This window comes from Anser anser (assembly GCF_964211835.1).
Source record: "Anser anser genome assembly, chromosome: 9".
NCBI classification, from domain to species: Eukaryota; Metazoa; Chordata; class Aves; order Anseriformes; family Anatidae; genus Anser; species Anser anser.
This window is the reverse complement of record NC_139729.1, coordinates 8,212,645-8,232,519: the sequence shown is the minus strand read 5'-3', so window position 1 is coordinate 8,232,519 and position 19,875 is coordinate 8,212,645. Positions and strand designations below refer to the sequence as shown.

The 19,875-nt window shown below is 38.4% G+C and overlaps 1 protein-coding gene across 1 annotated transcript in view; it reads left to right on the top strand.

Moving 5' to 3' along the window:
- The first annotated feature begins 831 nt into the window (after positions 1-831).
- The window catches only part of LOC310903942 (uncharacterized protein), a 181,878-nt gene continuing 162,834 nt past the window's right edge, over positions 832-19,875 (top strand). The window contains exons 1-2 of the mRNA XM_083848044.1: positions 832-877; positions 10,899-10,966. Coding sequence (XP_083704170.1) covers positions 10,904-10,966 — 63 coding nt within the window. The 5' untranslated portion in view covers positions 832-877; positions 10,899-10,903. The remainder of the gene's footprint in view (positions 878-10,898; positions 10,967-19,875) is intronic.

Below are 19,875 nucleotides of genomic sequence, written 5' to 3'. Positions count from 1 at the left end.
GCTTTACTTTGTAGCTATGAGTAAGAAATGGTAGGTGATTCTCTTGCTTTCAGTCTGGCAGTTTGGGGTACACAATTTTCAAAAGTTCAGGCAAAAATCAGAGGTTTTTGAAGTCGTATGTGAATGACTCCAAGTAATTTTAGGGATGAAAACATGCAAACTTTCTCCTATGGAAACATGCATCCTGTACCAAAGACCAGGCTACCCATGGTAGGAATACCTCGGCTGAGTGTCTTGCTGGCATGCATACATATTCCTTGTTTTAAAGAGTTACTCAAAACAGGCCGGGGAAGGTCTATAATGCCTTTACAAAATAGTCACGTAGTTTCAGTTGAGTAGCTTTTCTCACTTATCTGTCATTTTATTCTGAAAAGGACATGAGTGTCTATGCTGAATAAAAGTTTTAGTCTGCCTCTGTGAAGCAGGATTCTCTCCTGGCTCTTGTAGGTACCTAATCTCAAGTATGGGCATCCTATAGGTTTACGGAGTGTCTGACATGTAAATACTAATGCCCAAAAGAGGGAAAAAAAAAAAAAAGCATGATCATGTCTGTGCTATTGTAACAGCTAAAAGACTGTAGAAGGGGAAGAAATGTGCACTAATTAGGGGAAAATTGTGTCTTTTTGTAAATAAAGTGTCAAATATCACTGGGTATATAATTTCCAGAGTTTCTCTTTTAAAATATGTTTTTTGAAGTCCCTTTCCAATTTTAATTACTTAAGATTTGTTATTTGAACTTTATTTTTTCTCATTTGTACTGTAAACACATTTTATCCACTCAAGGTTTCCTCTCTCTTTTTCCAGGTCACTTGATCCTGAAAAATGCTCAGAATCCATTCTCATTCTCTGTTTTTAATTAAAATCTCTATTTGTTCATGTAAGTTTGGTTTTGCCTTTTTTTTTTAGACTTGTACATGTTTAATGAGTTTCCAGACATCCAAGGCCAGCTTTTGAGTACATCAATTCTTTCTTTTTCTTTTACTTTACAAAATGGAGGTTCCCTGTCTTTATTGTCATATTGCAATCAGATGTATAACAAACATCTAAAAATATATTGTAAAGGTTTTGATAAGCTACCATGTAGCACTGAGTAATAAATGATCAGAACGTGTACATGGTAAATCAGTAGCTGTATGCATTTTATAGATATAATTAAAATGAACACTGCTACATCTCAGTTCTTATGAACTTATTTTAAGTTTGTTATTAAAAAGTAAAGGTTTTCTGAGCTAAAGGTTATTGTGAGAAAATGCTCCTGTGGGTCTTGCCACCCAGGACAGGGAAGAGTTTCTATGCTCTCAGTCATCCCAAGAGCTCCGTACATGGAAGGTCTTGTTAGCCTGCTAAGGAAGTCACTCCAGTAAAAGGTCCCAAGCTGTCTGGAGAAGGAATGTAAGACTGTTTGTTTCAGTCCTGCAGATATATTTTTTACTTGAAAGTAATGGTAGCTCATGAGTGGGAATGATAACTAGCTTTGTCCAATTGGTGACATTGATGGTTGTCATCAAAAGCTGTGGAATAACTTGCCTATGTTCCAGAAGTGGGTTTCTTATACTCAGCTGCCTGCTGCAGGAAGCAAGCAATTGGTTCAGAGAAATGTTAAATCCGGACTGTGTTGGGCCCTGAAGAGTTTAAAGGCACTGTCTAACCCGGTCAGAAAGGATCGTCCTTAGTTGTTCTAGTGCCTGGTCAATAAGCTTCCTTTCCGGCTTACATGGAGGAGTAAGCCTTCATTAAGCAACTTCAGCCATTCAGTTATTCCAGTCTGCAAATCTTCTGACTTGGAGATCTGATTTCTGACTTAGAGTTGGAATATTCCAATTCTAAGTGGTACATCAGCAAGAACAGCAGTAGAAATGAAAGTAATGCTTTAATGATATTGCCTGTTTCATGTATATGTATCGTTACTGTTTCTTTTAATAGGATGTGCTGCTTCTTAACAAATTGCTGGAAAAAAAAAATCCTAAAACACTGATTAGCTAAAAAAAGAATGTTGAAGGAAAGCTTGAATTTTTACTTTCAGCCTCCGATTTACTCTGTGTTGTTCTTTCTGCTGAGATATTATTCCTTGTGTTCTTTACTGAGCGAACTCTATACAGTGTTAATCTATGTGCATCTTGTTTTTCGGTGTGGTTGGGAAGAGCCCATGAGATATATTCAAATATCACATACTCAAATCTCTCTTCCAGAATGGAGGTGGGATCTGATCCAAACAATCAATACTAAAATCTTGAGTTCAAACTTCTGTGTACTGTTCTGGACTTTACTGAAAGCTTTAGTGTGAAACATCTCCCTTTTCTGAAGAAGAAATCTGCTAAACACCATACCTAACCATTTTTACTGGAGCAAAACGTGCTTTCTTTGATTCCGCCCCTTCCTCCCCCCCCCCCCCCCCCCCCCAGTCAAAAGAGTCAAAAATTAAGAGAGTAACTAAGTATAAAATATACTCTAGCAGGTTTTCCCCTGTGAGAAAGCTTGAGCTGCGTATGACAGATCCCAGTAACGTTGCTCTGTGTCATTGGGGCTGTTGTGATGGGTGTAGTCTCAGAGGCAAAATGCGATGGAATGCATAAGTACCGTTTGTGTTATTACTCTTGAAGACAGTGTGATGAGATGTGGGTAGAACGTTAGCTCTGTATGTCAATGGTCTTGCTTTGGTTGCTTTATGTCATTATAATCCTAAGATTACATGAAAAACATTTTGGGGTGAATAGTGTTAATGTATTTTACAGCGTGATTGAGTTAGCAGAATGTACTGAAACACAGTCTGACTCTCAACAGCAGAAACTGAAACTAGAGAAGGGCATTTCATTTCCGGTAGACAAAAGCAGTGATTTCCAGGACTTGCTGAGTTCCTGCACCTTGATTTTTGTAATGTTTTGTTGATTTGACTGTGGGTTATGATTTGCAATTGCAAAATAGAGAAGTCCTGTAATGGCAAAATCATTAAGGGATAATTTCGGTTCCCACTGAAGCCTCTGACAAATGCTTTCTGCATGCTAGTGGGAACATTGGTGAAGTGTATACCTCTAATTTGAAGCATTGAAATTATGGACAAAGGCCTGTCTGAGCACTCTTTAAAGAAAAGAACTTTCAGCAATAAATACTTATTTCCGTTTCTGTCCCTATTGTCATCTGATCTGCTGGCGGAAAGGGATTATAACCTGTCTCCGGTAACTAAGGCCAGCTTTAAGCAGATTTTTCTTGGCCCTGCAGAGTACAGTCTGCTGGCTGGCTGGAGTCTGTGCTTTCAGGTGAGGGCTCTGTGGTAACTCACTCTTTACAGCTAGAAGTTAGTGCTATAGAAGAAAATAATTGTGAATTTGTTTTGGAGAAGAGAATAGTGAGTTTTCAGAGAGGAGGCTTTTGCGAGCACTGATTGAGTCAGAAATCTGGCTAGCTTTTCAGGCTTGCTGTGTACCTGTTCCTTGTTTTTAATCTTGTGATACGCACTTCTTCGTTAATGAGATCAGATAAGGGCTGTAGCCTCCATAAACAAAGATAGTACTTCTGCCCTCATTTTATATCTTGGATGAAATGTCTTTACCTTTTTGTCCTCTCTTTTTTTCTCCATTGATTTTTTTTTCCTGTAATCCTGTTTTTTTATGCATCTTTTCATGCATTTTGCTTTTAGAAATCTCATCAAGCTTGCTAGATATGAAAATGATAATATCTTCTAGGTGTTCAGTATTTTTTGTGCTTTAATGGATAGCCACTTGCAAATCAACAAGGAACATAAGGCTATTGAAATCATCTTTATGTAATGATGGGGTAAATCATGAAGCTGGGAGTTTCCAAAGAGCCTAAAGGACTCCTTCAAAGATTAGGACAGTAGTTCCTAATAGAAGCAGTCATCTGGGTCCAAAACAATAAAAACAGAAAACATTCAAAGGTCAGCCTGTACTGGGGAGCCCTTGGAAGCCCTTATACTCATTTTCTAGTTCATTTTTTGATCTTAAAATTCCACTCAGTACCTCCTGTTCTGCTTTTTGGCATATTCAGAAGCATCCTGATCTGAGCAGTGTTTTCAGCAGATTCAAAAATGTATGCATGGCAAGGCTGATCCATCAGGAGGCTCCACTCAGACCATGGCTAATATATATCTTTAGATGTAGACTATTTCAGGAAAAATAAATGTGACTGCTATGAATGAGAGTAATTTCTTATATCAGGGCCTAGAGACTATACTACTTAACTACAACAAGTTAAACATAAAGAAAGAGAGAAAGAAAGAAAGGAAGAAAGAAAAACAAAACAAAAAAACTTACTCCCCGAATTTGAGTGTTAAAAACATGTGTCCTTCCTCTGTGAACGCCCACAGAACTTCCTGGCTGGACAGGAAAGGGAGCAAGGATGGCTCCCATCTTTGTGGTCCCAAGTCATTGATTTAAAAAATAAGAAAAAAAATGTATTTTGACACCAAAAGAAGGCTCTAAATTGTGGATAGAGTGTTTTCTCCTTGTGACTTAGGAGTTAAGGGAAAAAGGTTAGAAATACTCTGGTAGTGAGTGTGCTGTACCTGATGGCTCATTGCTTAGCATGTCACTTCTGTGGGTTGCTCTTCTAAGATGCATCTTTGTGTCTAATGTGGGGCTTCCAGCCTGCTCCTTAGGAATGAGGTGTCCCAGCTCCTTGTTTGTAGGCAGGAAAGTCATTTTTTAGCTCTGACCCTCTGTTCTCTACTTTCCTTTAAACCTCTTTGAAAATTCTGATCGTAGTAAAAAGAATATTCTCAGTAAAGAGAATAGTTTCATTGTCTTTTTATTTAGATAGAATAAAATTCCTAGCTGAAGGAGTTAACAACATTGCCTAGATGTCAATGAAAAGCAAGACAAAAAATTCACCAGCAAGCACCAAAATCAAATAGGTATCTCACAAATATACTGCCAGTGCATTGAAGTAAACTGCTATAAAGCTCTGTGCAAAAAGAAATTATTTCTTTTTGGGTATGACTAACCTTAAATCTCTTCAGAGTACTATATGATGATGAGCCACAGCACCTGAGAGCTAAGTCTTTCTGCCCTCTTGATCTTTCTCGTGAGAAATGAGAATTCAGTTCTTGATGACGAAGAAAAGAGTAAAAAAGGCCAGTCTCGGAGGGAATACTGTCAGGGTATTAGAGCAAACAATGCCTGTATCCTTACACCGATGACACAGACTGCTTCATCCACATGAGAGAGAAAAACAGAGCTTACCGTTTATGTATCTTTATTGAACAAAGCCTGTTTCCTGGGCCTTGTGGCTGTTTTGATGATTCAAACATAATTACAGAGTCCTCATGAAATTCGCTTTACTTACTACTTCTAGTAAACAAAATGGTTATGGTTTAGGACTGTCCAGAACAGTACTTTAAATTGTACATTTGAGTATGAGGGAAGAAAGCGGAGCAGGAAGGCAAGGCAGATTTTGGAGTCTTCGTATTTCTACAGAGACAAGGAAGGTGAAGTGTGATTCTCATTTTAAATTGGCTCTGTGCTAGCATTTTTGTTCCAGGTGAATTTGAATGAGACTTTCACGGAGCTCATTTTTTCTAAACAGACTGTTAGTCATTTAGAGTTAGAGTTAGGTCTCAGCTTTGAATATTCTGCTGCCCCCTATGCATTTTGCCCCATGCATTCCTCCTTGGCCCAAGCTCTGGTTTCAGTTCTTACCATTCCTTGTGTTGCTGGGGCTGGCAGCCAGGCAGGAGGAGAAGGATGTCTTTTGTCAGATTTTTCTTTCCAGAACTTCTGTTAAAAATCTACTTTTATTTAAAGGTAACACTAGGTAGCAGTAGCCAATTTAAGAACATAACTCTGTGCAAAAGGCAGTTTTAGGGAAGAAAACTGGATAAACTTATTCCTCTGTTCCGTCTCTCTGAGAAGATTATGATGACTGGTCTAAAAACTGTTTGTAATAAGTGTTTCCTTTACTCAGAAATAATGAACATTGTAAGTCAAAGTAGTAGAAGTCAGGAGGGTACTAGTTTGCATCATGATTTAGTAGATCAGGGTTGATAGCATGGGCTTTAGTCATGTGGTCTGGAATACTGACATGTCTAAAGCAAAGAAACATCTCTATTGCTTGCATTTAGGATATATAAAAACAGAGAAAATAAGTGAGGTTTTGAGAGATTGTCCTGAGATAACTCCACCTATCTCATCTCTTGAAAATACTTTCCAAGCTCAGTTTTCAATATTTCTGAGAGAAACGATATAAAATCATTGGAAGTTTATTCCAGCATTTAACTTTTTGTAGAGTTGATGGTTTTTGCAGTGATTTGAGCCCATTTTTGCTTGTCCTATCTACCACAGATAGCAGTATTCTTTGCAGTAACTTATGTTTTGAAGAATAGTCATGTGCTTCAGGCTTTGCTTCTGCAACTATAGCCCCAATTCTTTTCTCATAGGTCATGTTTTTAAGATCTCCTGTAATTTTTGTTTCCCTGGGGACATCTTTGGCTGGTCCATCTCATGAAACAGTGTCCAGAACTTGATTCACTACTCCCAGCTGAGGAATTAGTAACGTCCCATTTTAAAGCTTTTCTTTATTCATCTTAAGTACACATGCCTAATCATACATGAGACTTACTTGTCTTCTAACAGAATGATTTGCTTTTACATAGGTCTTGTCTAGTCTTCAAAAGCTGGAGAACTTATTTTCTTACTTCTTAAATGTGAACTGTTATTAATTATTGCACCACATATTCAGTGATCCAATGTGAATTCTTGTATGCTTTTGGACATGTACTTTTTATCTTCAGGTTTTGATGTCAGTGCCTTCTGTAACATGATGTGGAATGGAAAACAAACAGACAAAAAACATCTTTTTGGCTACATGTCCCATTTGTAAGTTTTTACCAAACACCATTTTATTATGATATAAGCAATGCCCCCAGTTTTTTCTGTACCATTCTTTACTTTTCTGTACTTCTTTCAGGCCTTCCCAAATTTATTCGCATCCAGACAAAGCATGCCAGTTCTCCTTAGTCTCTCATCATGTTTGAAGCTTTCTCTTTTCATTCTTCTTTGAGTCCACTAGTTGGGCAATGTCCTTTAAAACTAGGTTGTCTATCACTACAGAGGTGTCCCCAGATGTAGCCAAAGCATTGATTAGCATTAGCATGCATCATGTTTCTGGAAATATGGGATGGAGAGATCTTTACATTCATCCTTGTAGAATATGATGCATACTGAAATGTTGGTCTTAGCCTCAAACACTGTCATCATATTTTGAATAGCTTTTTTGTTATTTTAATTTATTTATATTTAATCCTCTCCTGTCTCTTTTCAAGCATTCTCCCTTGAAATGAATAGGTGAACATTATGAGCCTACTAAATTTTTAATTAGGTCTTATAGACTGGAAAAGTGTGTTCTTGAATTATTAAAAACTGAAACTTTTTTCTTGACTTCTGGAGCAACAATTATAAAAGAGGTGTTACCCAGGCAGCAATGTGCACTCTGAAATACAAGGCCAGTTACTTTCATTTTTTAATAACTCCTAGTCTGGACTGGGCCTCATCATTTCATCGGTAGAAAGAACTCATATTGAACAGATCTGCCTGTATCCATGGTAAGGAGATGGTTCCTTCTGGGAGTCTAAGCCTTACTTGAAAATCTCTGTAGGTCAAGATATGAATACACAAAAAGAGATGGCTGTGACTGAGGTAGGCATGGGCATGATTCCCTGCTGTGCAGCATCTTGTTATTTGTTCCATCTGTTAATATTGTAGTTCAGTTTCTTACACACTTTGCAGGACTTGCTTTAGAGATTGGAGAGAAAAGAGTGGGTAGGTAGCAGAGGACACACTAAGTCCCTTATATATCACAGAGCTGTGCAGAACCCTTAAATCTGTGTAGATGGAATATCCTGATGGTAAATGTTGGCCAAAGTATCACACCTTTGTTTCGAGCACTGAATTGGTATTTCCAAAGAAGGTGAGAAAAATAATTTCTGATGTAGTATTCTGGTTATTTATTCCTATACTGAGAGAATTCAGTATTTTGACATGACATTATTCTTTAGATCCACTGAAATTTCCAAATCAAAATTGTTGGGTGTTTTTTCTTAATATCTATCAGTAACTATTTCATTCCATCCCATTTCCAGGACAGATACTCTGTTTCCAGAATATCTCCACTTTTTGCAAAACAGTCAGGTCATTTTACTTCAGAGTCTGAGCATCTGTCTTTGGGTATCTTTTGACAGACCTTATGTATTCTTTATTTTTCTCCTGTGGTGTATGGCTTCACTGAAAGCTTTACTGTTCCATGTGTCTGTTCATTGCAGTGGGATGGATAAAGAGCTGTCTTGAAGCTTAAAGTTTAAGAAGAGAATTAGATGAAGGCAGCCGCCTTGCCACTTCTAGATGTGCTGGCATGCAGAAAGAAGGGCCTGTCTCTGAGGCTGCCCCTCTTCTTTCTCCCATCTGGAGTGGATGACAGCTGGGGCAAGTGCTCTTGCCAAATGACACACTAAGTCCCTTATATATCACAATGCAGATTTCCCCTGATTTTAAGTCTTGTGTTACACGTTGTGAGCTGGATGGTGATTTTATGAAGTGCTCAGACATGTATTGCTTAATTCCTCTGATTTCATGAGACAGCTCTATGACTATAATTTCCACCAGTCCTCTCATTCAAACTCATGCATTTACCTGTCACTGGTAAAGCTACAGCTTACTAGTATAGCAAATTTTAACTTATTAAAGTTCATGTTGCCACAGAAACACTTTTGCTTTCAAAATTATTTATATTTCCTTTGGGGCAACTGACTTTTCTGTATTTTTCATCATGCCCCTTATTTCATTTTTAAATGAATTTCATAGCTAGGTACAGTACCCTGCTGCGCACAATTATTGCACTGTTGCAAGAAAATCAGCAGCACCCTCCCCATTTTTTTTTGCCTTAAACTGGGTCATTTACCTGACATTTAAAATATTGCCCTTAATATTTCTTTCTACCTCATTAGAGAGTTAAATAATCCATGAAACAATGTGTATTAAAAATCAATTCAAAATATTAGAATATTGCTTTTAAAAAAGCCTCACAAATCTAACATGTTACCCTCAGCTGATACCTCATATGTTGGTTAACAGCCAAATTAATGGAATATTCATCTTCAATCTCATAAAGCTAGCTCTTACAGTCTAATTAAAGGTAAAAATCAGGACAACCGGAGTTGTCTTTTGTAAATTAAAAGTCTTCTTTTATGTGTTGTGGAGGTGTCAGCTCTATTATAAGGACTAATTAGACTTTTTACAACATCCTGGTACCAGGGAGGAAGTGGTATTGTATGTAGTTTAAAGATTATTAAGTGTCTTTAGCACATTGGGGTTAGATTTTTAAGGATTCCTTTAGTGCTTACCTGCTGTTGGGAGAGGAAATACTTTATTGTCTCGTAAGAAGAAATTGGGCTTTTTGAAGAATTGAATGCTCGTCTGTAATGGCAAACTTGCACTTCAGAAAGCCACTAAAAAGAACCAGCAAATTGCTGTAAATGTGGTGGACTCCATCTGTTCATATCCACTTTACAAATCTAAGCAACACAGTGCAAATTTTAACTTACCTGTTGTCTGTAGAGGGCATTGCATCTCAGTTTACTCAATGAAATATATTCAAGAACTTCTGTTGCTCATCTCCTCTGCCCCAGCATACATCCAGATAATTCTACGTTGTTTTCTTTAAAAAATGTAAATAGCACAAAGACTGTTTTAATGCTGTGTGCCTTTTCACAATAAAGTTAGAGTACCCTATTCATACATAGACTATGCTATACTTCATTTAAGATCTCATGGTTTACAATCCAGGCATACTTAGATTATATGGCAGGAAAGGTGGGAACCAACTTGTGATCATATTTTTTTTTTTCATGCTTACACTGTTGTCAATAAGAACTTGCCTATAATCATAATCTTGTCCAATGTTTCAAATTTTGCTCTTTTATTTCACCTGTTTGTATGTGCATTCATGTCCTGAGTGTGAAAGCCCTTGATTTTTTTAACACTTTAAATGCCTAACTAGAAGGAAAAAAAGCACACTCATTTTGTCTGTATCTTTAACGATAGAAAAATTATGATAATTATGTTAAAAGTGGCTCCTATTGTGCTTGTAAAACATTTAGGACTCTAAAGTAAGCATTGCCCTTTGTGAACAGAAAATTTGCAGTTAGATCATAGCTTTATCTGCAGGTTTTAACATTTATGAGTAGATCTTTAGATGAGGCATTATAAATACTTTAATCGGTGCCAGTTCTACAGCTTCATTTAAAAAATTTCATTGCAATTGTGAAGTTGCAAAAATATATCTTGTGCTTACCTGTCTGGACTGAAACAGAAAGAGAAAGTTCGTTCTGTCTGATGAGTGTGAACACAGTGGCTGTTTAATAGACTAACAACTGTTTAAAAAAGAAATCTGACATCCAAACGTAATGGCCACTTTTGAAACTAAATTTTCAACGTGGTGTTTAGGGATTTAACTACACAGTGCACATTAGTGTTAATGGGAAATTGTCCAGCCAAATCCCTACACATTACATTGCAAATGTACTTCTTAGTGTTTAAAGCTGGCCTGTTAACACTCATTATGAAACTACATTCTGGAAGGCAGGTTAAGAAATACGCTACCTGAACATGTATCACAAAGCAATGTAGGCCCCCATTTCCATCCTGCCCTACCCCCAACTACTCCCTTTGCTATTTATTTATTTATTTATTTTTTAAATGAAATTCTGCAAGAGAGACTGTATCAGCCTTTTGTTGGTTAAGAAAAGGCATTTTCCCAGATCAAAAAATAACTGTGTTTCCTGGGGACCCAATTGAATTGCTGTTGGCATGAAACCTGTGAAGGGTTATAAATACAGCAGTAAACTTTTTCCTTTTCTCTTCCTTTTTCGCATCTCTTCTTTTGTTTTTAAATAGCCTTCATGCCAATCCCAGCTATTCTAATACTGATTCTGGACTTGATTCAGCTCCAGCACAACTTAGAGGTGAGTGAAGGTAACATATGGGGGAAGGCCGGACACAAATTTGTCAATAATATTTTTTTTAATTAGAAAACACTGATTGGGCAAGCTGGACTTTGTATCAAAAGTTCATAAATTTAGCTAAAATTTTCCTACCCTACTGCTCAACTATTCAGTGATTAAACTTCTTTAACTAGCTGTATCCATGTTCAAGGTCTGATCTCTCCATGTTTTCCATTATTTATATATAAAGGAAGAATTTCAGTAGGAAAATTTGGAAGTTGGGGACTTCAGCATTATTGCCATGAGGACAGGGAATCCAGCGTGTGGGCAAATGGCAAAGCAGGAACCTGAAGGTACTATGTCATTCCCTCGCTGGATGTCTCAGACATCTGGGAGTGTGTGAGGAGAAGGACTTTGTGATGTCTGTGGAATAACTGGAAAGATCTTTGTTTCAGCCCATGTCAGTGCAAACTCTTTTGAAATGTCAAACTTACTCATGGTAGGAAAGCTCCTCACGATGAGAATGTGTGGAACTGAGGACTGGGACCATCTCTGCAGGGAAAATGAAGAATAAAAACCACTGTGACATAGACCAGCGTTTTCCAGGATGATCTTAGTCACAGAGGAGGGGCATTTAAAATTAAGGGATTTGTAATTTTGTTCAAGTTCTTGTGTTTTGTTTTGTTTTGATGTTCTTTGGGGGGGGGAAAAATGAAATGAAGCAGTGTACAATATGGTTGTCATGGCGTGACTCAGCAGAAAAGCACAACCACAGCTCTTCCTTCTTTCGCAGCCATTGAAATGGATGAAATATGGATAACTCACTATTTGGGTTAATCTCTCTCCCTTCGAGAACTGTGAATCCTAGAACACAATTTCTTTTGGTTCCTACCACCCTTCTGAGAACTTGTGAAAGGAAAAGTGAACTCAGGTCAAATGCACTGTTCTTTGGGGAACTAACACAAGATTTTGTATCTTTAATGATACTACAGTCCCATGATAAAAAATGCCTTTTTATTTTTCCAGTTCACAATGGGCATTTTATTTTTACTGGTGCAGTGTGTGAGCTCTAGAATAAATATACTTTGCAGCTTTCCCAAACTGAATTCTCTTAAAATTGGCATGCAGATAAATAACATATGTTCAAGGTGCACATTAGTTATTTTCGCTATTAGTGGAAAAATGCCACAGCTCATTCTAAGGAGTTATTAAGAGTATTTCTTTAGGAATGCAATCAGTTCTTTGCTCTGTATAGTTAGCCAAAGCCAGCCGAACTAGCTTAAAAAGTCCATTTAAGGATACTTTAGAGACGAGGAAAACCAGATTTGAAAGATTTACCACAAAAATGCTGTTGATCCACTGATGTGGCTGAGGCTCTGTTCTATGGTATTTAATTTTGTCTCTTTATAATACTTTTTTACAGGATTTTGAAAATTACATGCATGAGTTTCCCATGAGTTGCAGAAGTGGCTTATGACAATGTTTTACTCTTTCTGAATCTCTCTGTATTATATGCAGTGTTAAACTATCCCTGTTGAGTAAACATTTATTTAATGCCATTCTCTATACCTGTTCTTACCATACATTACAGCATTACACCTGCAAAGCCGTGATTAGCTTCTGCCTTCATTTCAGGTTTTTTTAATTTCTGTGCAGGGTCCCATGTCTGTTTTCTGTTCTGACTGCAGCTCACAGTGCTGCCTCTCAGCTGGCTGGCTGGCCTGGGATCTGCTCATCTATGAGCAAGGCAGCACATGTTCAGTGTAGGTCCCTGTTTGAATAACTTTTTACAGAGCTCTTTACAGCTGTGCTACTAGCAGTAGTGGCTCAGTGCCGCTTGCCATCTAGTCTTTTCACTTGATTGTCAACCATTACCTCAGCTCAGCTCCTCTCACATATCAAGTATAGTTGCAGGAACCTTGGTGGCCACCAATTCTACCTTGATACTGCATCCTTGGCTTTTTCTAATGCTTTCTCCAAATCCTGCTCCACCAAACTTCCTTCTGTAATGTGCGCAAAAAAAACCCAACTTTTATTTTCCTGCCTAGGTTAGTATCCTTTGCTCTGCTTATTTGGAATACTTCTGTTTTTAAGGTGTCTTGGCTTAGGGAGCAGCTGCTGACTGGGATTGCACTGTGACCAAGGAAGTGCTGAGCTACCCAAAAGGGAATGTTGGATTCAAGACCCTAAGAGCCTCCGGGAAGCCAGAAGGCTCCCATTACTCCTTCCCTAGGGCAACTATACAACGCCCTGTTGCCAAGAACAAATTCTTGCTCGTTTGGTAGAGAACATCTTACGCTGTAGTATGATACAGGTATGGTATGGTACACGTATTAGGCTGATCATTCCACAGGTTCTTGCTGTCTAGTCAAGTGCTGCACACCAGCTAGCCAGCAGTAGTAGCTGCTGTATTGCACCCAGGACTACACTGGATTGCTGAAAGTAGAATGCCTCAGTACCTTAAGCTGGAGACGGGATGAGAAGCTCGGTGCAGCTCAGTCAATTCTAGCTGGGCAGAATGCATTTCCAGAATGCTGGAAACCATTTAAAGCCACTAAGATGGTATAAACTGTAAACTGACTAGACTGTTATAAACACTGATCTCTGATTAAAGGAACTCAAACCTCTAAGCAGGGAGGCTTTCTGAATTAAGATAAGTATGGTAGTTAGTCGCTGCGTATCCCACATCATCTTGATACATCAGCTTTTTGTCTTAACCACATGCAGCTTGTGGGAGAATACTTTTCCATCCGTACTATGTTATCGTCAATTCAAAACTAACGATGAATCTTCTTGAACTTAACGCAGTTGCTGCTTTATCTTGTGCTAAAGCCCCCATAGTCTTCAATAGGTGTGCTTTGTTTGACCTCTTTAATGAGATGCTGCTCTGAATTCTGTTTGTACACAATGGAATAACTGTATTCTGAGTGGCAAGCTCTGCCTATACACCAGCATAGGGGTAAGGGTCCTTGGTTTGTGTGCCTGTACTTCTGTTTAAACAGAATGACAGACTTGTGATTAAACAGACAGATAATTGAAATAACTGCTCAGGGAAATTCGTCCCTTCGGCCCCATGTAGGTACTCGGATTCTTTGTTTAAATAATAAATATTCCACATTTCAATTGTAGAAAACAGGCAACTGAAAAGGGTTATTCCAAATTTGTTTTATCTGCTGCTGGGTTTCAACTGCCAATAATCATTGCACAACTTCTTCTTACCTTACAGTTCTGAATCACAATTTTTTTTTTCATTTTAAATTTTAATATTGATATGACAAGCTATTGGAATACTATTTGAAAATATCCAGATGTTTTTAAGAAAATATTTTTGGTTATAAATGCTGAGGGGATACCTGGCACAATATATCTTGCTTTTAGAAGACCAATTTGCATTTTTACAAGAGCAGCTAGTATGACAATAATTTAGGTACAACAGAATTTTGGGTGAAATCCAATTGCTAGCAAAGGTACTATTAGTAACATGATGAAATCAGTACCATTTATCTTAAACCTTCTGGGCACAACTACTCTACAGACCTTGGGAAGAAACAGTGGTAATGTGTAAGCACTGTGGAGTCTGCTTTTATCTCTCTTTATTGTTCTTATTACCTCCAATCAGAAAACTGTACGTTAATTTGTAAAATTTTGTGACATATTGTAAAATATAACAATGCTGCATAGGAAGTGGCCAGTGGAGGGTAGTAGAGCTGGCAGGAGGGCAGGAGGACACGTCCTGTGAGGAGGGGCTGAGGCCCCCAGGCTCCCTGGCCAGGAGGTGAGGAGGCCGAGGGGCGGCCTCGCTGCTCCCTCAGCTCCCTGAGGAGGGGAGGCAGAGGATGGCCCAGAAGTGCCCCAGGGGAGGCTCAGGCAGACACTGATGGAAATCCCTTCACTGTGAGGGCGGCCAGACACGGGGACAGGCTTCCCAGAGAGGTGCTTGGTGCCCCGGGCTTGTTGGTGTTGGAGAGGCGCTGGGATGGTGCCCGCACTGACAGGCGTCGTCATCTGGGGAGCCCTGCAGTGGTCAGGCAGGTGGCTGGTGGGCTGGGTGGGTCCCTTCCAACCAAACTGCTCTACACAGTTCCACACAAATTCCATGTTCATTGAGAGGCTAACATACCTTCTTGTATTGTTAGCTTTTAAACCTGTCTCAATACTTCTTTCTCCCCTCTTTCACCAGCCCTTCAATAAAAGATTCCAGGTGTTCTCCTTCACTATATTTCACTTGGATTTCTTTTCTCTTCATCAGTTGTCATTCAGTATTCAGAACACTGTAGCAGACCCATACAGTGGGAATATCTTTTATACGAATTGGGGGTTAGCTGAGTTTCGTTAGAAAGCATGACTTGGAGATTAAGACTTGGAAAATAGGGAAAGTGATTGCAGAGATCAAGAAGAGAGTAAGCTAAAATCATAGCACTGCTGCTGTTACCATTCCCTCTCACTGGAGCCTCAGGGAGACTTTGTTAAACTGCTTTTGCAAGGCAAAGAAGAAATGTATTTCAGTCTCAACAGCATATGCATTTTTGTTCCTCAAAATTGCATTTCAAAGCCTCCTCCTATCATAATAAACAAGCACCACTAGGAGTTGAGATTATATGTTGACAAAAAATGTAACCTCCTTTCAGTGGTAGCTAGTAAATATTGTCATTTTGGTCTACTCTTACATAATTTATTTCAGTGGGGTTCCTGTGTAGTTGTGATGGCATGACGCTGTAGTAATACCCATTTTGGATTTCCAAGCCAACAAACCAATGGGGAGGGGTGAAACTTAAAATTTTAACCTTCTGTTTTTCAGGCATGCTGATCAGACTGCCCTTTGAGGAAGATAATTCCTATTTGTGCATCATTTATCTACTTTTTTTTCTGTATCATCTACACTTATTTGTAGTCTGCAAAGTCGCTATTAGGTATTGTCATTATTTTCTATTACAGTCACTATTATCCATTACAGTAGCACCAACAGCATCTGGCTGATCTTTGCTATAGTTATGCCATCACAAAATACAAGAGCATGATGACAACAAATTAACAAGACAGGCAAAGGGAGAGTGAAAAGTTAACCAGCTCACAGTAAGTCCATGCTATAGCTGGGAGAGAGCTACAATTGAGTTACTGAGCACAATTGCCTGTTACATGCAATTCCTTGGAAACCTCATTCACTTCTCACTGCAAGAAATCTTCACTGTGTACTTTAGTGGTGTAGGGATCTTCACTATGCCTCTTTGCTGTTGCCAAACCCAATAGTGGTAAAGCATGGTGAAGTGCATTTAATGAGCGCAATTCATTTCAGCAGTGAAATACAACTCCTCAATGTTTTACTTAGCTTAAATATTACATGGAAGGAATGGAAGTCATGAGCAGAGCTGGCCAGGATCTTGCAGGGTTTTTTACAGTCAGAAGAATACTTATATTACTAAACCAAAACATTCTCTGTTCTAATAGAACTGTTATTTGAGTTGTGCTAGCATCTGCAATGCATGAGGCTTTTCAATTTGAAAAGAGTAGTGCTTTTAATTGTTTGATTTTTGCAGGTGATGTTCCTCATTCAGTTTGTAGTGGAAGAGCAAAGGCTAAATAGTGGTGTTGGTGGATATGCCACAACATCAGCAAACACACATTTGAACAGAGAGCTGATAGCATTCTCAAAGCAGTTGACTGAGCAGCTACTTTGTCTCTTCAAGCCCTGTCATTCTAGAAGAATATTTACAGTTTGTATTAGGTGATGATTTAGCAACAACATATGATCTTGGAGAGCAGTGATTTCCCTTACCAGACAGTAAGACCTCACACTGATGGCCCCACACAGAATTCAGGAGGTTCTCCCACACTGATGGCTGACAGCATTTTTATTATGTCATTCCAAACAATCACTTTTCCTTTCTTGAAGAGTGGCCACTGGAGATGTGTGAACTTGCTGGAACTGCAGTGCGAAGAAACATGCTTGTGAGTAGTTCAGCAGGACTGAGATTGTCTGCAAACAGCATGACATAGTGACCACTAAAGACTTGTTTAGGTCATTTGTAAAGGCCAATCTAAAGGAGGCTTCCTTGGTCACAGCCTTCATGGAAATCTGTAGAAAGTAAAAACCCAGAGGAATAAAGTTAAAGCTAGTGTCTTTTAGTAAATGCTATAAACAGACAATTGTGTATAGGAGTATCTGGGGAGAACATCAGCCATGACCATCCTATGCAGCTGGTCATGAGATCACTAATTGGTTAGGTGGGATAGGTCAGCACTCACAGTAACTAAAAACATTGCGTGCCAAGGTTGAACCCGAGAGGTTCACGTTAAGCAGCCATATAAAAACATGCCCCAAAAGCTTCATTGGCAACCAATCTTTCAGTCAAAAATCCTAATATGCCATATGAAATCAGTGTTTCTTTCTCGAAAGCCATCACTACCTTTCAAGCTAGCAGCTGGTGGAGTGTGCTGATGAACTGTGCTGACCTTAGCACACTTTGTGTGCTGAGAAGTTGGCTGAACCTTATCTGTAAGTAGTGAAGTAATGACAGCTCTTGATTTCCTGTTTTGTGCACTGAGCTCTGTATTTGCCATGATCTTGGATCATGCAACACCCCCAAGGATTTGGAAGATTATAAAATACCTCGCTTTAGGCATTTTGATTTCTTGCAAATGCAAGAGGGATGGGAAGCTCTGTTGTCAATTTTCAGTAGATGTAGTAAGGCTTCTGATAACATCTGAGAAATGTTTGTGTCCTCATGTAACCACCTGAAACATGTTTGGCTTTGCTTTTTCCTCTGTGGTGCTTACTGTTGTTTATTCTCTTTCTCTTGTTTAGCTGCTAATGTTGCTTTCCTACATGACAGGACTTTCTTGTGTTGCCTTCTTTCTGACATGTAACACAAATGATAAGATTGCTGTCATCACACCAAAGACACTGCTGGTGAGATTGCATGGTTTATATTAGCATATGAAGGGCTGTGTCAGAGCTTTAAATGATTCACCCCTGGAAAACTTCTGTCTCTAACAAATGTAGTTTAGAAAGGAATAAAATGTCTGACAGACTGATACTAGTATTATACATTCTTGCTTCTTCAGGAGCCCTGTTGAAAGCGTAACACTGTCTCTTGAGCTTTTGACCTCAACAGATAAAAGTTGGTTTACTTTTGGCTTATTTTCCAGGCTTGCCTAAAATACTTGCTACAGTCAGCATTGTCTCTAAAAACAATAAGGTTCCAGATCAAGTATTTGGTAGACTTGCATACTGAGTGCACAGATCATATAGTAGTCCCATTGTTTCTTTGAAGGGCCACGGGTACAATCCCACTGTGCAGTTATGTAACACTTGTACTGCTTTATATGGAAAGCAGCATTTGAAGAAGGTGAGCTGATCCAATTTCAGAGACAAAAGCTGATCTGCTCTGACAGTAAAGATATGTTTTCTGCAGTTACTATCTGCAAACCTCTTTTGTGGAGGAAATAGGAATTGATTTGAAAGAATCTCTGGCATTGTAATGCTATCAAAGCAAAATTGCTTATTATCAATTTCCCATTCATTCTGACAGTCTTTAAGCCAGTTACAATTATTTTAATCCAGCACAATTATTGCATCTAAATTATGGATATGTAATCTTGTTTCAGTAACTTTTCAGTGATTCTCTTAATTTTATATACAGTTCTAAATAATCTTTTTTTAATGTGATTTGATACTCACAAAAAGTATCAGAAGATACAAACAATGGTTTTGTTTATAGAATAAATAAAGAAATACAAAAGTTTATTTAAATTACATCATCTGTGTCCTTCAAATATGGTGAAAGGAACCATCCCTGAGACAGAGGAAGAGTGGTCTTCCCGTCCATTCAAAGCTTCTGATCTTGCCATTTGCAGTAGGCATCTAAACAAAACCACTGTCTGCTAGGAAGCAGGCAGGAGTCAGCAAGTCATATCACATGTCATTGAGCAGCAGTAGTAATGTAACCACCTTGTCAGATTCTTTTGTTTAGAGCACATCTTAAGCAAATGCTTTTCCTTTTCTTGCTTATTGCTGTATTGTTTTGACCTTAGCTTGATCAACAATATTTTTTCCTTCTTGTTTTCTCTTTCCTTGCCATGCTAAAGATGGATTTACAAGGCTCATTGAATTGGCAATGAGGTGTGAAAACTTCCACCTTTTGCGTTCAGTCCCAACTAGACTATAAGAAAAAATATTTTCATTTTAAATGAGAAGGGTCGGTGTTCTTAGCCTTGTTTTTGGCTTTAATAGACCCCATTCAATTTGCCCCACCTGAGGAAAACTGTAATTCGAGATGGAGACAAATGTTGGAATTTGCATTTGGAAATGAATTCAAAACAGTGTTCTCTCCCTTTCTGTGTCAATGAAGGTGTTCATTTGGGATTTTGCAATTTGGTTTGTGAACTGATGACATAGAGAACTTCCACTCTTATATCCATAGAAGTAGATACTATTTATAAACAGATTATGTGATCTGATTCCTTTTGGTGTTGTTCTTGCTGTATTTTGTTAGTTTTGTTTTTGTTGTTTTGTTTTGTTCTTGTTCATTCTGAGTACGCAAAGCAAGTTAGACTTAATCTCAGATATATCTTGATATATTTAATGCAGGCAGAGAATGCTGCCATTAAAGACTAAATAAGCCTGCCTCTCTTTTCAGTATTTGAATTACACCTTTATTGCTCCAAACGCTTGTCTTTTTCTCAGATACCTGTCAGGGAATGCTCTCCAGAACAGCCCATCTCTTTTACAGAGCCTAGATCCCACAAAAGATGTTTCTAATATATTAGAAATAGAATCTAGTCCAACAGTTCTCTGTTTCAGAAACCTGGCTTTAAATGATTTCTCTCACTTGCTCAACTACATCTTTGGATTGGGAGAACGTTTTAGGATTTTTGTCATCTACTATGTCCTCCTGCCATCAAAAAATATAAATTCTTGGACTTCTGTTTAA